Below are 18063 nucleotides of genomic sequence, written 5' to 3'. Positions count from 1 at the left end.
TGCCTTTTTGCCCCACTTAATCCCATCCCGTCTGCTACAAGGGCCCCACAGTTGGAGGTGGGGGAGGTGGGAAGAGAAAAGATCACTTGTGGACAAAGTTTGCTCTATTCCACCTCCTCCAGGCCCTCCTTGGGTCCATCACCCCAGGGGTGCTGGGTCCATCCCACCCCCAGGCCCACACAGGCTTGCAGTATTGTGTGCGGTATGGTCAGGGCGTCCGAGAGCAGGTTTCGCAGTGGAAGGCAGGCAGGTGTTGGGGAGGCAGTTACCGGGGCAACGGGAACAGGGCGTTTCGGAGGTGGTTGCCATGGGGACCTAGATGCTGACGAAGGCTCGCGAGGCTGTGAGCAGCCACAGTGCCCTGCTCAGAAGCCCCGGGCTCGTCAGTCAAACCGGTTCTCTGTTTGCACTCAGCAGCACGGGCAGGCAAGTGGTCCCTAGGTTCGGGAGCAGAGCAGCAGCGCCTCAGTCCTGGTCCCCCAGTCCCAAGCCTCACCTGCCTGCCCAGCGCCAGGATGGCCACCATCACCTGCACCCGCTTCACGGAAGAGTACCAGCTCTTCGAGGAATTGGGCAAGTGAGTTGTGCCTCAGGAAGTCCTGGAAGGCATGGGGGGCGGGGAGGTCAGGGTCTCTAGTGGGGTGTGTGTGCCTGCAGTGCTTGGGGAGCATTCCTTGTACACAGATGAAGGCAGGCTGCATGGGTTTGGGGGCACCTGCCTGTGTACAGAGCGTCCAGAGTCGGGCGTGGGCATGTTTGTGGGTGCACAGATGTGCCAAGCTAGCCAGGCCAGTGTGTATGTAGGGATGAAGGGTTGACAGTGTATGCCAGTGCACACACATACACACAAAATGCACACAAGTACACACAACCTGGATACACACAGATTCTTAGAGACTTAGGGTTAAAAAGGGATTTTCCTAGTCGGCTGGGTCCAAAGCTGGAATTCCTTCTCTAGTTTTGCTTGAGGTGGCCATCCGCCCTCCACTTAGATACCTCCAGTGACAGAGAATTCACCAGCTCCCGGTAGTTCTTCCTTACTTTAGACACCCACAGTGACTGTACAGAGTGGCCAACTTCTCCCTCCCTACCTCCCCTTTCTCAGCTCCTGCCAGGAGTGAGGGCATCAGTACAGTAGGGGTTAATATCTGAGCATGACAGGCTTCCCGGGTGTTGGGAGGTGGGGAGGGGAAATCAGGCAAGCTGTAGCGGGGAGCACCGCTGTTTCAGGGGCTAGGGTATGAAGGGTGCAGTGGCTCTGGACAAGCAAAGTTGCCCAGCCCAGAGCTCATTTTCTGCCCTGATGACTGCTGTGTAGAGAAGGATGGGAGGATGAGGAAGGAGGGGAGGCCCTTGTGGGTGGCCCAGTAGGGTGTGGAGTGTCAGGGAGGGATTCCTGGATGTCCCCAGCTGGGTTTCTGGAGGATCCTGGGATGGGTCAAGGGTTGGGTGCATTTTGGAGGCAGAGTTTGCCTTGTGGGCAAAGGAGCACCGATGCCCTGGTTGGTTTCTGCTGTGGCAGCAGGAGCACGGGGGGAGGGGCCCTGGAGGCAGGTGTGTATTGGTGTGAGTTCTGAATGTGTGTGTACTAGTGTGCATTTTGAGGAGTGATGTGTGTGGCTGTAAAAGGGCTTTTGAGGGAAATTGCTTGTGACACTGGGGTACGCTGGTGTGCCCTGCCAGGGTGTGCAAGCATTCATGCATGTGCACCAGGAAGAGGTGCTTCGTGTGTAATGCCTGAAAACGCAAGTGTGCCTTGCAAGGGTGCATGTGTGTGAGTATTACAAGAGTGCTATTGGCTGGGTTGAATGAGAACAAGGGTGTAAACATGACTCATTAAATGTGCACATGTATGGCAGGTTAGAGCTGTGTGCACATAGGAAGGCACATGTGTGTGAGGTCTAGGGGTGTGTGAGGATGCTCATATGAGATGCGGACACAATGGTGTTCCTGTGAGGTCTTGATATGCACATCTACGTGAAGACTGGGGTCATGCACACAGGATGATGTACGTGTGTGTGCACACGCATGTGTGTGCATGTGTGAGGCCTGGGCTCACAGGGTTATGTGGGAGTATGGGTGTTATAGGCATGTGTGAGCTCATGCTGGTGTCTGCATATGTGTGGGAGGTGGCCCTGTGACTGTATACAGGAAGGCTGCTTGCACACACACACACACACACACACACACACACACACACACACACAGGCTATCCTACAGGCATGCACCACCTCCCTTGAGCACATATACCCCCATGTGTATGTGCGTTCACTCTTATCTGCAGACTTTCAGCTTTTCTGAATGTGCTTTTTTTGCGGGTAGGGGCAGGAACAAAATGTTTGGGGCTGCTCTGGAGGACTGAGGCTGTCTACAAACTTGTGCAGGGACCCCTCTCCAGGTGTTTTCCAGTGCTCGCCTAGAACCCAAGAATTCCCTGATTAGCCACGAAGCTGCCTTTCAGGGAGTGACCAAGACTGGGTCCTGGCAGGACTGCGTCATGAGTACAGTGAGATGGAGTTGAGATGTGACTCAAGTGCTCAAAGTGAAAATAAAAGTGATGTTTTGCCCCAAGAGGAGATGGATATCATTAAGACTGGGTTTTGTGGGGGCAACTTGGTAGAGAGACCCTTCGTGAGCCTTCACAGAGAATTTCAGGGGCAAGGGAGCCCTGTTGTGGCCATGGCAGGAAAACCGAGGGTAGCAGGCATAGCTAGGCCTTGTTTAATCAATTTCAGACTTCTTCCTTCCAGAACCATCAGACTGCTCTTAACCTTTTTTAGGTCACATATTCCTTCAGGAATCTGATGAAAGTCTAAATCTACGTTCCCCAGAAAAACGCACAAACCTACGAAATGTTGCATGCAATGTCAGGAGCTTGCAGGGACATCGGGAAGACTGTGTATGAGCCTAAGTTTGCAGAAGCTTGTGTTAGAGACAAGGGGATAAAGTGGACTGATTCCGCACCCCTGATGTCTGTGTTAAAAAGTCCAGACCACATCATTGAGGAGCCTGGGGCTCCTGCTCTCCACAGCAGCTTCAGTCTGAGCATCCAGTGGTGCAGGGAGGGGCAGTGCCCTGCGTAGCCATTAGGGACACAGGCGCTGTCCCTCATCACCCATAGCTCTGTGACACCAGGCAGGCTATGCTGCCTCTTTACCCCCACCTGTAGTCTGGAGATAAAAAGGGCTGTGAGCATTCAATGAGATGGTGCATGTAGAGATGCAGCCTCGAGCCTGGCACATGACAGGCCCCCAGGGCCGATTGCTACTGGGGTGACTGTTGTTGTTCTCAAAGGCTGGGCAAGGCTGAAAGTGAGGAATGGGATCTGCTTGTACCTTTTGTCTGGAGTTGGCCCATCCGGGGCTGGGAGGAGGTTGACCAAACCGTGCTTCCCCCCTGGCTGGCCTCTTCTGTGGGAGGAAGCTATGAGGGTACCTGCAGGGCCCATCCTTCAATTGATGATCCACCGTCCCTGCCAGCTGGGACACTGCAGTCACCACCCAAAAGCTAAGCCCCCGTTCCAGAACCCACTTCAGATCACTAGCAGGGTGACTGGAAAAGGCAGCCAGGTTGGCCCTAAAAGGGCACATGGGAGCCTTTGGGTCTGCTTCAAGGCGTTGGGCTGCCCAGCAGGAGAGGAGGGCAAATCCCTCTGGAGGGCTTCTGGCATCCTGCCCAGTGAGGTCTGGCTCAGGACTGCAGGCCTTTGAGGAGCCCCGGATAGGGCTGTCTATGGATGTGAGAGTAGCTGCTCTTCTCCAGCCCTGGTGGGCAGCCCTCTGGGAACCTGTGACTGGGGCCAGGGCCCCAGGCAGGGCTACTGGAGCCTCTTGATGCTACTCGACTGCAGGTTCCACTGAAGCATATGAATTCAGATGAGTCAAGAACTTGATTCCGGTCTCCTAGAAGGTTGGGGTGGGGCTGTCTCTTGGGATCCAGAGATGAGCTCATCCCTCTTCGTTTGACCCAATCCTCTTCTCTCCTGAGGATGAGAGAAATAAAAGCCCAGATCCTAGCGGCACCGAAGCTTGCAGGAGGCATGCTGCACCAGCTCCAGGGTTCAGTGTGGACTGAAGTGGTCAGGCCAGAGCTCCCAGCATACCCAGCCTTCTCCAAAGACCTCTCTGAGAAAGGGAAGAATGCTGGTTATTGGGCAAAGGGGTTGCCACGGATGCAGCAGAGGGCCCAGGGAAGGGGTCACGTTCAAGGAAGTGGAAAACGAGCCTTTTCCAGCCATTGGCATTCTCCGGGCTTCTGATCCTACCCCCAGGAGAGGTTAGAAAGGTAGAAAGTTGCCCTGCAGCCTGTGTCATCACTGGGCTGTATAGGAAGAGTCTCTGAAGGAGATTTTACTTGAGAGAGGGAGAGAGAGGGAGGAAGAGAGACTAGAGAGAGAGCTCAGCCCACTCTTTTCTCTCTAGAAACAGAGATCTGAAATTGACTCAAGGCAGAGTTGGGGTTGGAGAAGGGGTTGCCAAGGCTGCAGTTGGCCAGCATGGTTGACAGGGAGGAGAGGGCAGCTTCCTCGACCTAAGCTCCTTCTCACCTGGGTTGATCCACAGGTGGCAGTGTGGCCCAGGGGCAACTCCCTGTACTGAGGTCCTGGGGCCTGGGTGCTCAAGTCCTCTCATGGGACCCAAACTCTAACATCTGTAGAATGTGCTTAGCAATCCTGCCTTTCCCAGGCAGAGCTGTTGGGTGGACAATGTCACGTTGGAGAGAGGACACTGGGCATCCATGTACCCAAAGACTGGGGGCCGTGCTTTTCTTCCACCTCTTATACCCTCTCCTATCCACAGCACTTTGGGGCCGGCAAGGCTTTTCATCCATGAGCTCATCTCTGAAGGAGGTGGGCAGGGCTTACTCATCCATCTTACAGATGAGGAGACCGCAGCTTGAGGAGGTGGAGAGACTGGCTCAGGGGATTATGTCCAGGTCTCCAGCACCCAGCATATGGGGGGAAGACTGCTGAGAGGGATCATGACTGGTGCCGTATCTGGGGAACATCCTCCCTCTTACCCACTAACAGGGGAAGAGGAGCAGTGGCCATGTGGGCAGGGAAACTCTGATGTTGCTGATTTTCCAATCATGATTCTGCCTCTAATTTACTGGGCCACCCTGGGTGAATCACTTGCTGTTTGTGTGCCTCGGCTTTACCATCTGTAAAATGGGGATCATAATACCTCTGGAGATGCCTGCAATGCCCCATTAGAGATGCCACCCTCTGTAGCCTCCCTCTGTGGAGGGCACATATGGGAAATTGCAGACCTCCAGAACATCAGAATTGTAAGGACCATGGAGATGCTCTGCTCATTGCATAGATGGTCCTTGCCTTGGTCTCTGGGAGCCAACACTCAGAGAGAAGTGGTTTGTCCAAGGCCACAGGAGAGAGAGGGCCCAGGCTAGGGGACTAGATGACGTGCAGGGACCAGAGGCCAAAGGACAGGAAATTGAGGGGCAAGACCTCAAGGAAAGGGTGGCAGGAACAGGGAAGGGACGAGCTTTCCTCCCTCTCCTCCAAGCCATCAGAGCGGCAGGCACGCACATGTTCTGGTGCACGCTGCAGCCCTCCGCCCCCGCGCAGCCGCCCCCACACAGGCTGAGACACACTGACACTCTGCTGAGCCTCCCTCCCTCCCTCCCTCCCTCCCTTCCTCCCCACCTCCCTCCACAAGCACACAGTGACACTGCTGCCAGCATGCCCTGCAGTCTGGGCCATGGCCCTCTCTGTGGGGTGAGGGCAGAGCCTTGGAGTGCAACACTCGCATCCTGTTGCTGATGCATGCGTGCTCACACACACACATGCGTCTTCACACAGCTCACGGGAGCACACACATGCACATGGACACACACACACACACTGGCTGTGACAGGGCATAGAGCACGAGTCCATCTCCCAGTGCAGGGATAGCAAGATGGTGCTAGCAGGGCTTGTCTTTCTCTGTGTTCTTCTCTCCATCTCTCTGGTCTCATTCTGTCTCTGTCTCTCTGGTCTCACTCTGCCTCTGTCTCTGTCCCTCTTTGCTGCAGTCCCCTTCTGCATGTGAACCACCTGTGGCATTCTCTTGGAGCTTCTCTGTGGCACTGTAGGAAGCCTCCTACCCCAGGCAACCTGCTGAGTGCAGGTGCAGCCCAACCTGCTGAGACCCAGCCCAGGTCCTCTAGGTCCTCGTGTGGCATGGCTGTCTACCACGGTGTCAGGTGGGATTCTAAGGCCAGTGAGACTTTCTGTGCTGGAGAAGGTTGAGGGCCTTGGTGTCTTAGGGTCATATAAGAAGAGGAACACATCTGGAATCCTTGCATCCTTTCAACAGGTATTTCCTGGGCAGGTACTCTGTTCCCAGGCCTAGGTTGAGCCCAGCATGCACCACATGCAAGACTTAAGTAGTCTCTGCCTCACGGGGCTCACAATCCAGTGCAAAGCCAACATTAATTAAATCACTTCAGAAATCATTATTTACACGCAACTGGATAAGGGCTTTGGCCACACACATGGAATTGTGAGCTGCAAAGAGACCTCGATTAGTTGGGGTGAGGGAGGTATCAGGGAAAGTTCCCTGAGGCGGTGACATTAGGGAGCTGGAGGCTGAATAAGAGTTACCCAGAGGTTAGCTGGGCACAGTGGTGCACGCCTGTAGTTCCAGCTACTCAGGAGGCTGAGGTGGGAGGATTGCTTGAGCCCCGGAGTCTGAGGATGCAATGAGCTATGATCATGCCACTGCACTCCAGCCTGGGTGACAGAGCAAGACCTTGTCTCTATCTTAAAAAAAGAGAGAAAGTAAGAGAGAGGAGGAAGAGTTAACCAGAGGGAAGAGGGTGGAAGAGTGTTCCTGAGAGTGGGAACAACCCAGACAAAAGCTCTGAGGTATGTATTTCAGTGGAGCATGTCAGCCCTGGGGGATCTGGGGTCCCACTCTTCTCTGGCCTGTTCAGCCTGACCCCAATTTCCAGATGCTGGGTCCTAGCAGGACTATTAAAAACCTGTAGATTGTCTGGAAGAGGGGGCCAGGCAGGGTGGTGAAGATCTGGAAGCTGAATCAAGTGAGAGAACACCAAGGAATTGGGGGGCTTTAGCAGACAGAAGAGATCCCTTGGGGACTATGTCTCCCCCTTCCCCAACATCTCATGTCTGCAGAGATGTCCTGGGGCCTGAGGGGCCCTAGAGGCAGAGCTGCCGACTCTGTAGAGTAAGGGAGGTAGCTTTCAGCTCCACAGAAGGAAGACATTCCAATGGTCAGAACTGCTCCTGCATCCCACAGCTGGCTGTGGCCTCAGGAGCTAGTGCTCTGGCAGCAGAGATGTGCAAATTCCCACTCTCATCCATGGCCTTACCTTCCTTGCAGGCCTCCTGCCCTAGGTCCCTACCCTCATCTGGGGAGATGCTTTGCTGAAAGAATGATATGGGAGATGGTTTAGAGCCATGGTACCCTCAGTTCGATTCAGTATATTGGAGGGAAGAGGGCTCCATTGTCTTACAGATGGTGAGCTAAGGCCCAGAGAGGGTGAGGGCGTTGCCCATGGTCACACAAGCCAGTGACACATGAGAACTGGACACTCCAGTGTCTGTCCACTCCAGTGCTTGGCTGTCCTACCCCTGGAGGCCTCTCTCTCTCTGACGCTTGGACCTCTGAAAGCCTTTGTGGTGTATACTCTGGACAGGGACAGGCCATCGAAGACTGAGGAGTAAGTCACCCCTTGGCATGTCCCTTGCCTTGCTGGGCTCTGGCCCTGCCTTTAAGCACTGTAAAGAGAAAATAGAATATTTTTCTGTTTTTCTTTTTGTGACCCATACAAAAAAACCCTTGCACAGCCAAAACAAGGAATATGTTGGAACTTCTGTTGGTTCAATGTTCCCTGCAGCAAACAGATTCTTCCGGTTCCCAGCCCTTCTGTGTCCCCCACGAGACTTCTGCTGGATTGGTGTTTGGGGGCGGGGGGCAGTGTGGGACAGCTCGAGCACACTGCGTCCCTGCAGCATCTTTTAGAGTCTGGGAGTGGGTGGCTGCAGCCTCAGGCGGTCGAGAGGACTGGAGAGGTGTGGTTTCAGTAACAGGTCCTAGGATTTTCTAGCTGTATAATGCTTTGTTCTGTGGAGTTCTGCTTACAGAGCTGGGAAGAAGTGGGGAGAGTCAAGCAAAGGGGATAGTGAGCATCCAGCCCCATCTCCTCTGATCTATTTGCCATTTGAGAAGCTGCATAGCTGTGTTTTGTTTGTTTATTATTAACAAAAGGTACTAATGCCTAAATGGGAAAGAAAGAAAGAGAAGGCTTAAAAATTACTTATCAACAGTTGATTTCACAGATGGGTAAGCTGAGGCCTAAAAGCTTCTCATTGTTTCTGAATGAAACTGACCCCAGCTTTTTAACTGTTTTGGGAATTAGGAGCCCTCAGAGAATCTCAAGTAAGCTGTGGGTACTCTCCCCCTTCCAAAATGCACACTCACTGCAACATGCAGAATGCTGTTATTTTCCACAGGTCCTCCTACTCCAAGCCCAACTGTGGACCTCAAGGTCGGACCCCCTCTAACCTGAGAGTACTGGGTATTGGAAAAAGCAATGACTATGAATCAGCAGTCCTGGGTTCAAAGTCTTGGCCCCAGTTTCTTCAGCTGTGGAATAGGAGGGGGTGGACTTCAAAAGTAAGACATTATGGGCTATACAAGGTTCTGATGCAGCCACATGTGGCCCGAACTCTAGCCCAGTGTGTGGTGCTGCCTCCGTGGCCAACCCCAGCTCTTTCTCTTCCCCCAGGCATTCTAACCTGTCTATTCTGGGTTCCACGTCCTGGGTGATCAAATCAGCCAGCTTGGGCTATGTGTTACTGACCACCAAGGGGTTTTGGATGCAGATTGTCTTACAGGTAACAGATCTATCTGCATTTGACCAGGAACTTTCTGAAATACCCCCAGCTCATCTCAGAGAAGTGAAATGCTTAAGTATCTTAACCAAGAGTGGGGAAATTTTGGGGAAGAGACTGGGCTTTGATTATGAGGTAACTGCCATGTAGCATCTAGGCAAGATAATGAGTAGCTAAAAATACGGGGCTAGAGTTCCTAAGACAGGAGGGGGCTCTGGATGTGGATTTCAGTTTTGGGTGATGGTCAATGGCTTTAACTATTTGCGGAGTCATGGACTGCTTTGCAGAGCTGATGACTACGCATCCTTTGCCCAGAACAATGCACAGACACAGAATCATTTTAATACAGTTTTAAGTGGGTTCACAAATGCCCAGAGCCTCCCCAGAGATCACAGCTAATGGCCCCTGGTAGAGGGGATGGGCGGGAGTGGTAAGAGGGTGGGTAGAAAGAGGCCGGGAGCAGCAATACTGAGGGAAGGTGGGGCAGCGAAGGCACTGTCAGTGATGGAGAAGGCCGGGAGAGCACGGCGACCCAGAAACAAAAGGAAGGGCGAGCTCAAAGCTGTGTTCAGTGGGGCCAAATGCTACCTGGGGTGGGGCAGGCAAGGTGCATTAGGCTCCAGCGGGGACTGCAAGGGGTAGTGGTGAGGGTGGGAGGAGGCATGGGTGGGCGAACCTGGCGCAGGCATTTCTTCCATGGAGCCCTGGGGGCGGCAGCCAGATTGTGGTGGGTTCATGGAGTGTGGGAGGTGGGAAGAGGAGGCGGCGGATGTCGGACATTTGTTCTGGAAGTTTGGCAGCAAAGAAGAAGGGAGGAAGGAAACAGCCCAGGCTGCTGGGTCGAGAGAAAGGTTCTCGGTTGTTTTGTTTTATTTGAGGAGAGAGTTTTATTTTTCTGGAAGGAAGGAGACCTGAGCGTGTTTGAGGAAACAGTCAATGAAGAGCAGACACTAAAGACTACCGTAAGGGGCCCAGACAATCAGACTCCCACGGAGAACAGAGTGGAGGGAAGTGTTGGGTGATTGCTGTCCCCAGAAGGCCGCGATAGATAAAAAGTGTTCCTGTTTGCTGAGACTCACAGATGTAACGTGGCTCTGAGTGGCTTGGGGTGAAGGTGAAGAGGCTTCCTTTAGAGAAAGTGGCAGCAACCAGTCTTGAGTAGCAGAGACCCCTCACAAATAGCCCCAGAAGGGAGCAGGGCTGGTCGCATCTTTCAAATGAGGAAACTGAGGCCCAGAAGAGTAAGCAAGCTGGTAGCCAAGCTGAGTGAGGGCTCAGGACTTCTGACTCCCCATCTAGTGCTGCTGGAGCTGCACTTGGCTGCCATGTCAACTCTTCCTGCTGTTTCAGGCCAGAGAGGGCAGTGGGCCCCTTTGGGCTGGCAGCCAGCTACACCCAGGCCACCTTGTCTGCCAGGCAGCTAGAAAGCAATTTCCCAGCGTGAATCTTGCTTTTCACAGCCCATTAGCACGTTCCCACATTCTCAGCCATGCGCCGGACCCACTGTCACTGTGCCCTCTCCGTCTGCCTGCCGGAGTGCCGGAGGGGGGCCTCCCTGCCTGCCCACACTCCTGCTCGTCCACCCTCAGGGGCAGGCTACTCAACCCTGGTGAGCAGCCCCTTCTTTACCTCGCTGTGGCTCCCACACACCTCCACCTTGGCTTGCTTCTTCCCCGAGCTTGGCAAACAATGTCCATTTTGTTTCTGATGATGCCAGCTGTCCTCCTCTCTTCACGGATAATGATGCCTACACAAGGCATTGTTCCTTGAGCATTTACTATACCCCAGGGACTCTGCCAAACTCATTGCCTACCTTATTATCTCATTGAATCCTTGAAACAACTGCATAGGGTTGGTACTATTATTATCCGTATTTTGCAGTGGGGAGGAAACAGGCTTACTGAGGTGAAGTAGCTTGCTAGGAAGTAGCTGACCCACAATGTGAACTCTGCTTGGTCTGATTCAGGAGTGCCTGCTCTTCCCTATGTTGAACCGCGCTCTCCAATGTGGCAGTCATTAGCCACATATAGTTATTTAGATTAAATAAAATAAGAAATTTGGTGCTCAGTTCCACTGATCCCATTTCAAGTGCTCTGTAGCATCTGTGGCTAGTGGCTGCCGCAGTGGACAGCTCAGGGTGTGTGCATCATCACAGGAAGTTCTGTTGAATGGCACTGGTATGAAACACGAGAGCTGAAAAGCCACTGCGTTCCTGAGCCTCATCCTTACCCCAGCCTCCACATTGTAGATGAAGAGACTGCGGCCCTCACTGGGGCTGGTTCTTGCCCAAGTCCTCCCAGCAGGGCTGAGGGCTGAGACTTGGTTCCTCCGGTGTCTGCCTGTCTGTCTCTCCCCCCACACACCCCTCCCTGCCTACATTCTGTGACCCTCTGGCTCACATGGATGCACGCCTCATACCTAGGGTGATATACGTGTGCTTTGTCACACCTACAGCCTCACAGCATCACACTCTTAGGGGCTAGACCAGGTTGCCAATACACGCCTATGGCCAGACACCCGCCCCTTGCACCCAGGAACACTTCCCCCACCCCTCCTCCTTTGCACCCAGGGGCATTCCCCTACACCCCTCGAGGAATTCAGAAACACTTTCACAGGCACTTCCAGGACTGCCCATGGCCATCCGCCACAGCCCTCACACCCAGGCCTTATCCCTTCCTCTTGGGACTCTTGGCCATCGCTTCCCACCCTTGCCCTCCCCAACTTGGCCTCGTTGCCTCTCCTGCCCTGTCCTGTTCCCAAGCGCTGGCCCACCCACCCATCTGCTGGCTGCCTGCTCAGCTCAGGGCCACAAGAGGAGTGGGCTGGCTCTTCTGTTTGCCAAGGTTTCTGGGCTATGGCCACTTGTTCATGCAGGACAAGAATACAGAAACATGCTTTTTTTTTTTTTTTTTTTTTTTTTTTTAAACAGAAGATAAAAAAGGGAGGAGGTTAGGGCTGCCGACTCACTGCCTTCACTCTCATTTTGGCTATGACTTTCCTCTGATCCCCACTGCCATGGCAGGCAGGGATGGAGCCTGGGGCTGCCTAGGTAGCAGCCCAGCCCCTTTCCTCACCTCATTCGGACCCCCTTCTTTCCCAACTATGTCTCATGTGCTTGGTACTGTGCCAAGTGTTTTGCACTAGTTACCTCACTTAATCTCCCCAACAAACCCAGGAGGTAGAGGCTATTATTGCCCTCTAACAGGAAGACGCAGAAAGGTGATGTGTCAAGTTCAGCGTCACACAGTTGGGGGTGAGCTAGGATTGGACTACAGGTCTTTGTGACCCCAGAGCCTCTGCTTTTGAGGACCACATTCTTCTGTTGTTGGTTGAGTCAGAAGAAAAAGTGCAAGTGACCTGGATTCTCTTCACAGCCTCAATTAAGAATATGTCTGCTCACTTGAGGCCTCAGTTTCCTGATCTATTAAATGGGAGACCAGAATTCCAACTTCACAGGATTGCTGTGAGGATCAAAAGGGTGCTTAGTGGTGAATGTACATTTGAAGGGAAGAAGACTTCTGTGCTTGTGAGGGGCTGGTACCCTCTGGATCAGCAGCTCTAAACTTGTTTTGAGAAACTCCTCTCTCTGAGCATCTGATAAAAGCCATGCACCCTTACCTGCCTCCAAAAAATGCAATTGCTTACATTGGGATGTACAGGATATCCTTCAAGGGGTTCAGGGTCCCCACACTACCCCACCTACGGCATGGACCTTCAGTGAGGAGCCTCTAATTTACACAAAAGCTTGGTGCTGTTCTGAAGAGGAACTTCAGCAAGTATGGCTTCTCTTGTTTTATAGACGTAGCTCTTACGGCCTTGGCTCACTGAGCCAGAGCCCAGGCTCATGGGGCCTGTCAGGCCTCCCTGTGCAGAACCCCCCTCGCTGGCCCCCATCAGTGCTGATTTCCAAGGGAGACAGGATACACAGCAGGACTTCCCCGGAAGGCGTTGGGCAGTGCTGGGCTGCCTGGGAAAGAATCACCCACAGACAGAGTTAAAATGAAATTACAAATTCCCTGGGCCTACACCCAGAGGTGCTGATTTAGGAGGTCTGGGTGGGACCTTGGAATCTGCTTATTTTTTCTTTTGAGACAGAGTCTTGCTCTGTCACCCAGGCTGGAGTGCAGTGATGCTATCTCAGCTCACTGCAACCTCCCACTCTGGCACTTAAGTGATCCTCATACGTCAGCCTTCTGAGTAGCTGGGACCACAGACGTGTACCACCATGCTCAGCAGTAGAGATGGGGTTTCGCCATGTTGCCCAGGCTGGTCTCAAACTCCTGGGCTCAAGAGATTCTCCCACCTTGGCCTCCCAAAGTGCTGAGATTGCGGGCGTGAGCCATCACGCCCGGCCAGAATCTTTTTTTTAAAGATCCTCCAGGGGATTCTGAGGCAGCCAATTTGATAATCACTGATCTAAGGTCTTTACCTAGAATGGAGTTTTGCCTCTCTAATGGAGAAATTATACTCATCCCTCCCTCCCCCGTCCAACCATCCCTTCCTCTATCCCTCCATCCACCCACATATATTAATTGAGCTGTAGCTCTGGACCAAGCTTTGTCAGGTGCTGGTGAGCAGGACGAGACCCAGCTCCTGCACCCTGGAGTTCACAACCTTCCCTGCTTCCTGCCCTTCTCTTCCTGGAGTTCTCAGAACCTTGCCCAGATGTGGCCACTTTAAGCTTCTTTCTCATAGGGCTTTTGAGAATCATGGCCCCCAGCTAGAGGGGGACTTAAAGGTCTTTGGGGTCCATCCCCATGCCTGGGTAGGGTGGGCACCTTTGAGAGACCAGTTGTCCCCCACCTTCCTTAGATGACTGTTCCTATTCCTAACACCCCATCTGAAAATGTCTTCTCCTGTCTCACTTCAGTTTCTCTCACTCTTGCTGAAATCCACCTCCTTCTCCTGCAAGTAACACTCATGGAGGCTCTATTGGCACTAGACGCTGGGTATTCAAGCACTGGGGGCAGAGAGAAGAAAGTGAAAGTCCTGGCCCTCAGGAACTCACTGTCAGGGTGGGAGAAATAAGCAGGTGGAGGAGCCACCACCAATCTAAGTTAGATGGGGATGTAGGGTTGTGATATGATGTAATAAGAAATCTAGAAATAAATAGTTGGTCATTGTCCCTGGTTCTTGGCACAGAGCTCCCCAAACCCTCGTAATTTTCTAAGTGATGGGGGTACTAACAGCATCTTTTGTTCTAATATTTGGTCTTAGAGCCCAGTTCCTGACTGAAAGCTCCCAACTGCCTTGGAATTTCCTGGGTGATGAGAACATCTTTTGTTCTAATGAGGCAGCTTTGGGTGGGTGCCTGTATGGGAGCTGGTCACAGAAAGACCAAACCGTGGCCAGAAGCTTGGAACTTTCAGCCCCTCTCCCCATTCTCAGGGAGGGGAGGGGGGCTGGGGATTGAGTTAATAATCAATCATGCCTAGTGATGAGGCCTCCATAAAGGTCTCTTAAGTTTGGAGCTGGGAGACCTTCTGGTTTGGTGAACACATCCACATACCCCGAAGGTGACACACCCCAACTACATGGGGACTAAAGTTCCTGTGTTCAAGATCCTTCCAGACCTTGCTCTGTGCCCCTCCTCATCTAGCTGTTCATCTGTACCCTTTATCATAACCTTTAATGTAAACACACACACACGCACAACTGGTAAATGTAAGTAAGCGTTTTCCTAGTTTTGTGAGCCATCATAGAAAATGATAAAAGGAGGGGGTTGTGGGATCCCCCAGTCACTAGCTGGGTGGACAGAATTGTGGGTAACCTGAGGACCCACTATTTGTGATTGGTATCTGAAGCAAGGGGGAAGTCTTGTAGGACTTAGCCCTTAACCTGTGGGGTCTGCACTAACTCTAGGTAGTTAGTTTCATAACTGAATTATAGGATACCCAACTGGTGTCCAAAGCATCAGTTGGTGTGAAAAAAAACCCCTTCATAGCTGGTGGCCAGAAGCGTGGGAATGATGGAAGAAAAGTGAATTTTTTCTAAGCAGGGGTGCTCTGGAAGCACGGAAGAGGGGCTGCATAGCAGGGGAGAGTCTCAGGGAGGGGACTGGGGTCTTGCTGCTTTCTTCCTGGTAGCATATGGACAGGCTGCACGCCCCAAGGAGGAGCCACAGCTGTGTGAGGCCCTCTGTGTGCCCATGAATTCTGGCCCTCTCTAGCTTTCCTACAAGGTTATATTTCTTGGTCTCTAGTCCGTATCCTGGCTCCTTCCTCCTCATCCTTCTGCACAGTTTCCCAGCCGCTCATTTCCTGCTGCCCAGACATGAAGCCAGTGATACCATGTTCAGGGCTGTGTGCAGAGCAGGCATCTGTGCTAGCCTGCAGGCTTCTTCGGTGCCTGCCAGCATCCTCCTCTGCCTTGTCAGCCTCATCTTTTTGTGGGCTCGGAGCTGCCCATAAGCTTGGGATGGGGCATCCAAGTTTGAAGGATGTGATGGGTGCAGCCATGTCAAAAACCTGGGAATGGCCCAGCATGCCAGGAAGTGGAAGGCTTACTTGGTGTGGAAGTCACATACCCAAGAATGCTAACATCTGAGTTCTAGACACAGCTCTGCCTGTTATGAACCATGTGACCTTGGGCAATCTACACTGAACTATACTGGAGCTCAAAGTCTTGAGGAATCATAACCTGCATTTTAACAAGGTGCCTGGGTGATTTCCATGGACATTTAGATTTGGGAAGCCTGCCCAGGAGACTCTCTTCTTGCCATTAGCATGGGGTTAGGGTGCCATAGTGGTGACCATGGTCAGTATCGGGCCCTTTAGGAGTCTCCTCTGTAGATGAAGGGGTTGGAGCACATGGCCTTTGTGGCAAAGAGTGCAAAATGGCATCTAGACTCCAGATCTAGCCCTTAGACAACTTTTGTTTGGCCGAATACCATCCTCAAGTTCTTTTGGAATAGGTGCCAATATTTAAAAATTGGGAAACTTCTCATCAATATCCAGACTTGTAGCTTTTCCTGAAAAATCAAATGAGGTAGGAAATGGGCCACATTCTACATGGTGACAATGTTTTTCCCCTGTGAGCTGGAAAGCTCACAGACCTTGCCCCAAGTTCTCTTATAATTACTAATAGTTTGAGGATAAAATCCCAAGAGCCTCTTAACACATGAAAAGATGCTCAGCTTCACTCTTAATGTGACAATTACAAATTAAATTACAGCAAATCGCCATTTTCCACCTGTCTCTTTAGCAGATATAAAAAAGTTTGATAATACACTGTGTTGACAAGGGCAAAGGAAACAGGCACCATTGCATTCTAGTGGGAAAGTGAGTTGGTACAATCTTTAATATGGACAATCTCTCATTATCCATTGAAATCAACAAACAACACCTACCCCTTGACCAGATAACATAAGTTCTGGAAATGTATCCCACACAGACACATGCATACATAGGAGATATAATTCTAATGCACACATACACGGCTAGTCATTGTAGCATTGTTTGTAATGGCTATAGATTGAAACTAATCTGAGTGCCCATCAGTAGGGGACTGGCTGAATAAAGGATCGGACAGCCATACAATTACATACTAAGTAACAAGGAACTCTTATGTTATGATATGGAAGGATGATCTCTAAAAATATATTATTCACTGAAAAAAGGAAGGTGGAGAACTCTATACAAAGTCCAGTCCATTAGTGTGTGGGACACCATCTGTGGAAAGAGACTCAAGGACATGGTAACAGTGGTAATCTCTGGGAAGGGGACCTCAGAGGCTGCAGTACAGGGGCGGGAGGGGGTCATTTTACTACCTATACCCTTATATCTTTTGAACTTTGAACCATGTCCACGTTTACCTACTCAAAGAATAAAAAACTAAAAACTTTCAGAGACCTGGATTCCACGGTTCTAACACTACATGATTCTAATGTTTTACAGCATGATGAGCCCGACTTTGATGACGTTGGCAGGCTCCTCTCACTTGAGGCCAAGCTTCTAATCTTCTGCTTCTGGATCCATCTTCTGGGTCTCTCTGGCCTCGCTCTGTCCCTGAGTTTGGTCAGAAGCCCCTGTGAGCTTGAGCAGCTCTGATGAAGGGTTTCCGTCTAGCGTGGGGCAGTGATGTGAACTCCAACATCTCCTAGGGACACAGCCCTCAGGCATTCCCTCACCCTCTCCACTTTCTCTGTCCTCCTAGGGGAGCCTTCTCGGTGGTGCGAAGGTGTGTGAAGGTGCTGGCCGGCCAGGAGTATGCTGCCAAGATCATCAACACAAAGAAGCTGTCAGCCAGAGGTAGGTGCCTGATCTCTACCCTGCCCACCCTCCAGGGCTCTCCTCTCTCCCCTTACCTGTACTGCTTGGTTTAGACCAGGACCCAGGGCTGAGCCCCTGGGTGATACTTATGGCAGGGGTGGGGGCTGCTCTTCCTGGGGTGTCATGAGAATAGACCTTCCCTTTTTCCTTCTTTTCCTTTTTTTCAAGGCTGGAGAGCACAGACTCACCCAGACAGGCCAAGCTCTGTGCCTCACGGGTGAGGGCTGAGACACCAGATGGGCCCTCCTTTCCCTACTCTCTTGCCACTTGCCATCACTTCTCCCCTCCAGACCTCTACCCTTGCCATTCCCTCTGCCTGAACGCCATCTCCTGGCTCCTTTCATGAATGGCTGTTTCTCAGCCTTCAGGTCTCAGCTGAAGGTCACATCCTTTGAGAGGTTTTCCTGACCCCTCAATCTGATGAGGCCTCCTCCATTTTCTGTCTCTCTCTCTCTCTTTTTTTTTTTTTTTTTTTGAGATGGAGTTTCACTCTTGTCGCCCAGGCTGGAGTGCAATGGTGCGATATTGGCTCACTGCAACCTCTGCCTCCCGGGTTCAAGTGATTCTCCTGCCTCAGCCTCCCGAGTAGCTGGGATTACAAGCATCCACCACCATGCCCGGCTAATTTTTTCTCTTTGTATTTTTAGTAGCGATGGGGTTTCACCATGTTGGCCAGGCTGGTCTCGAACTCTTGACCTCAGATGATCTGTCTGCCTCGGCCTCCCAAAGTGCTGGGATTACACGTGTGAGCCATCACGCCCAACCTATTTTCTCTCTCTTATTACTATTCATTTCCTTTATGGCTTTCCCTGACCTAGACTCATCCTGTTTACTGATTAGGCCCCTTGTTTAATACCCACCTCCCTTTCTGGGCTGTAAACTTCAAGAGTATGGGCTACTCTGCACCCAGCACCTAGGACAGCACCTGGCACTCAG

General features: G+C 52.0%; 1 protein-coding gene across 6 annotated transcripts in view; it reads left to right on the top strand.

The window, feature by feature from the left end:
* The first annotated feature begins 301 nt into the window (after nucleotides 1-301).
* CAMK2A (calcium/calmodulin dependent protein kinase II alpha) overlaps nucleotides 302-18063 on the top strand; it is a 70445-nt gene continuing 52683 nt past the window's right edge. Inside the window, exons 1-2 of one of the 6 annotated variants that reach the window (XM_016954038.4) lie at nucleotides 302-577; nucleotides 17012-17106. In XM_016954038.4, coding sequence (XP_016809527.1) covers nucleotides 516-577; nucleotides 17012-17106 — 157 coding nt within the window. In that variant the 5' untranslated portion in view covers nucleotides 302-515. The remainder of the gene's footprint in view (nucleotides 578-17011; nucleotides 17107-18063) is intronic. The other 5 variants (XM_016954039.4, XM_016954035.4, XM_016954037.3 and 2 more) reach the window with 5 other exon arrangements.

Source organism: Pan troglodytes, chromosome 4, assembly GCF_028858775.2.
Source record: "Pan troglodytes isolate AG18354 chromosome 4, NHGRI_mPanTro3-v2.0_pri, whole genome shotgun sequence".
Lineage (NCBI taxonomy): Eukaryota > Metazoa > Chordata > Mammalia > Primates > Hominidae > Pan > Pan troglodytes.
This window is presented reverse-complemented; position numbering and strand designations above follow the sequence as displayed.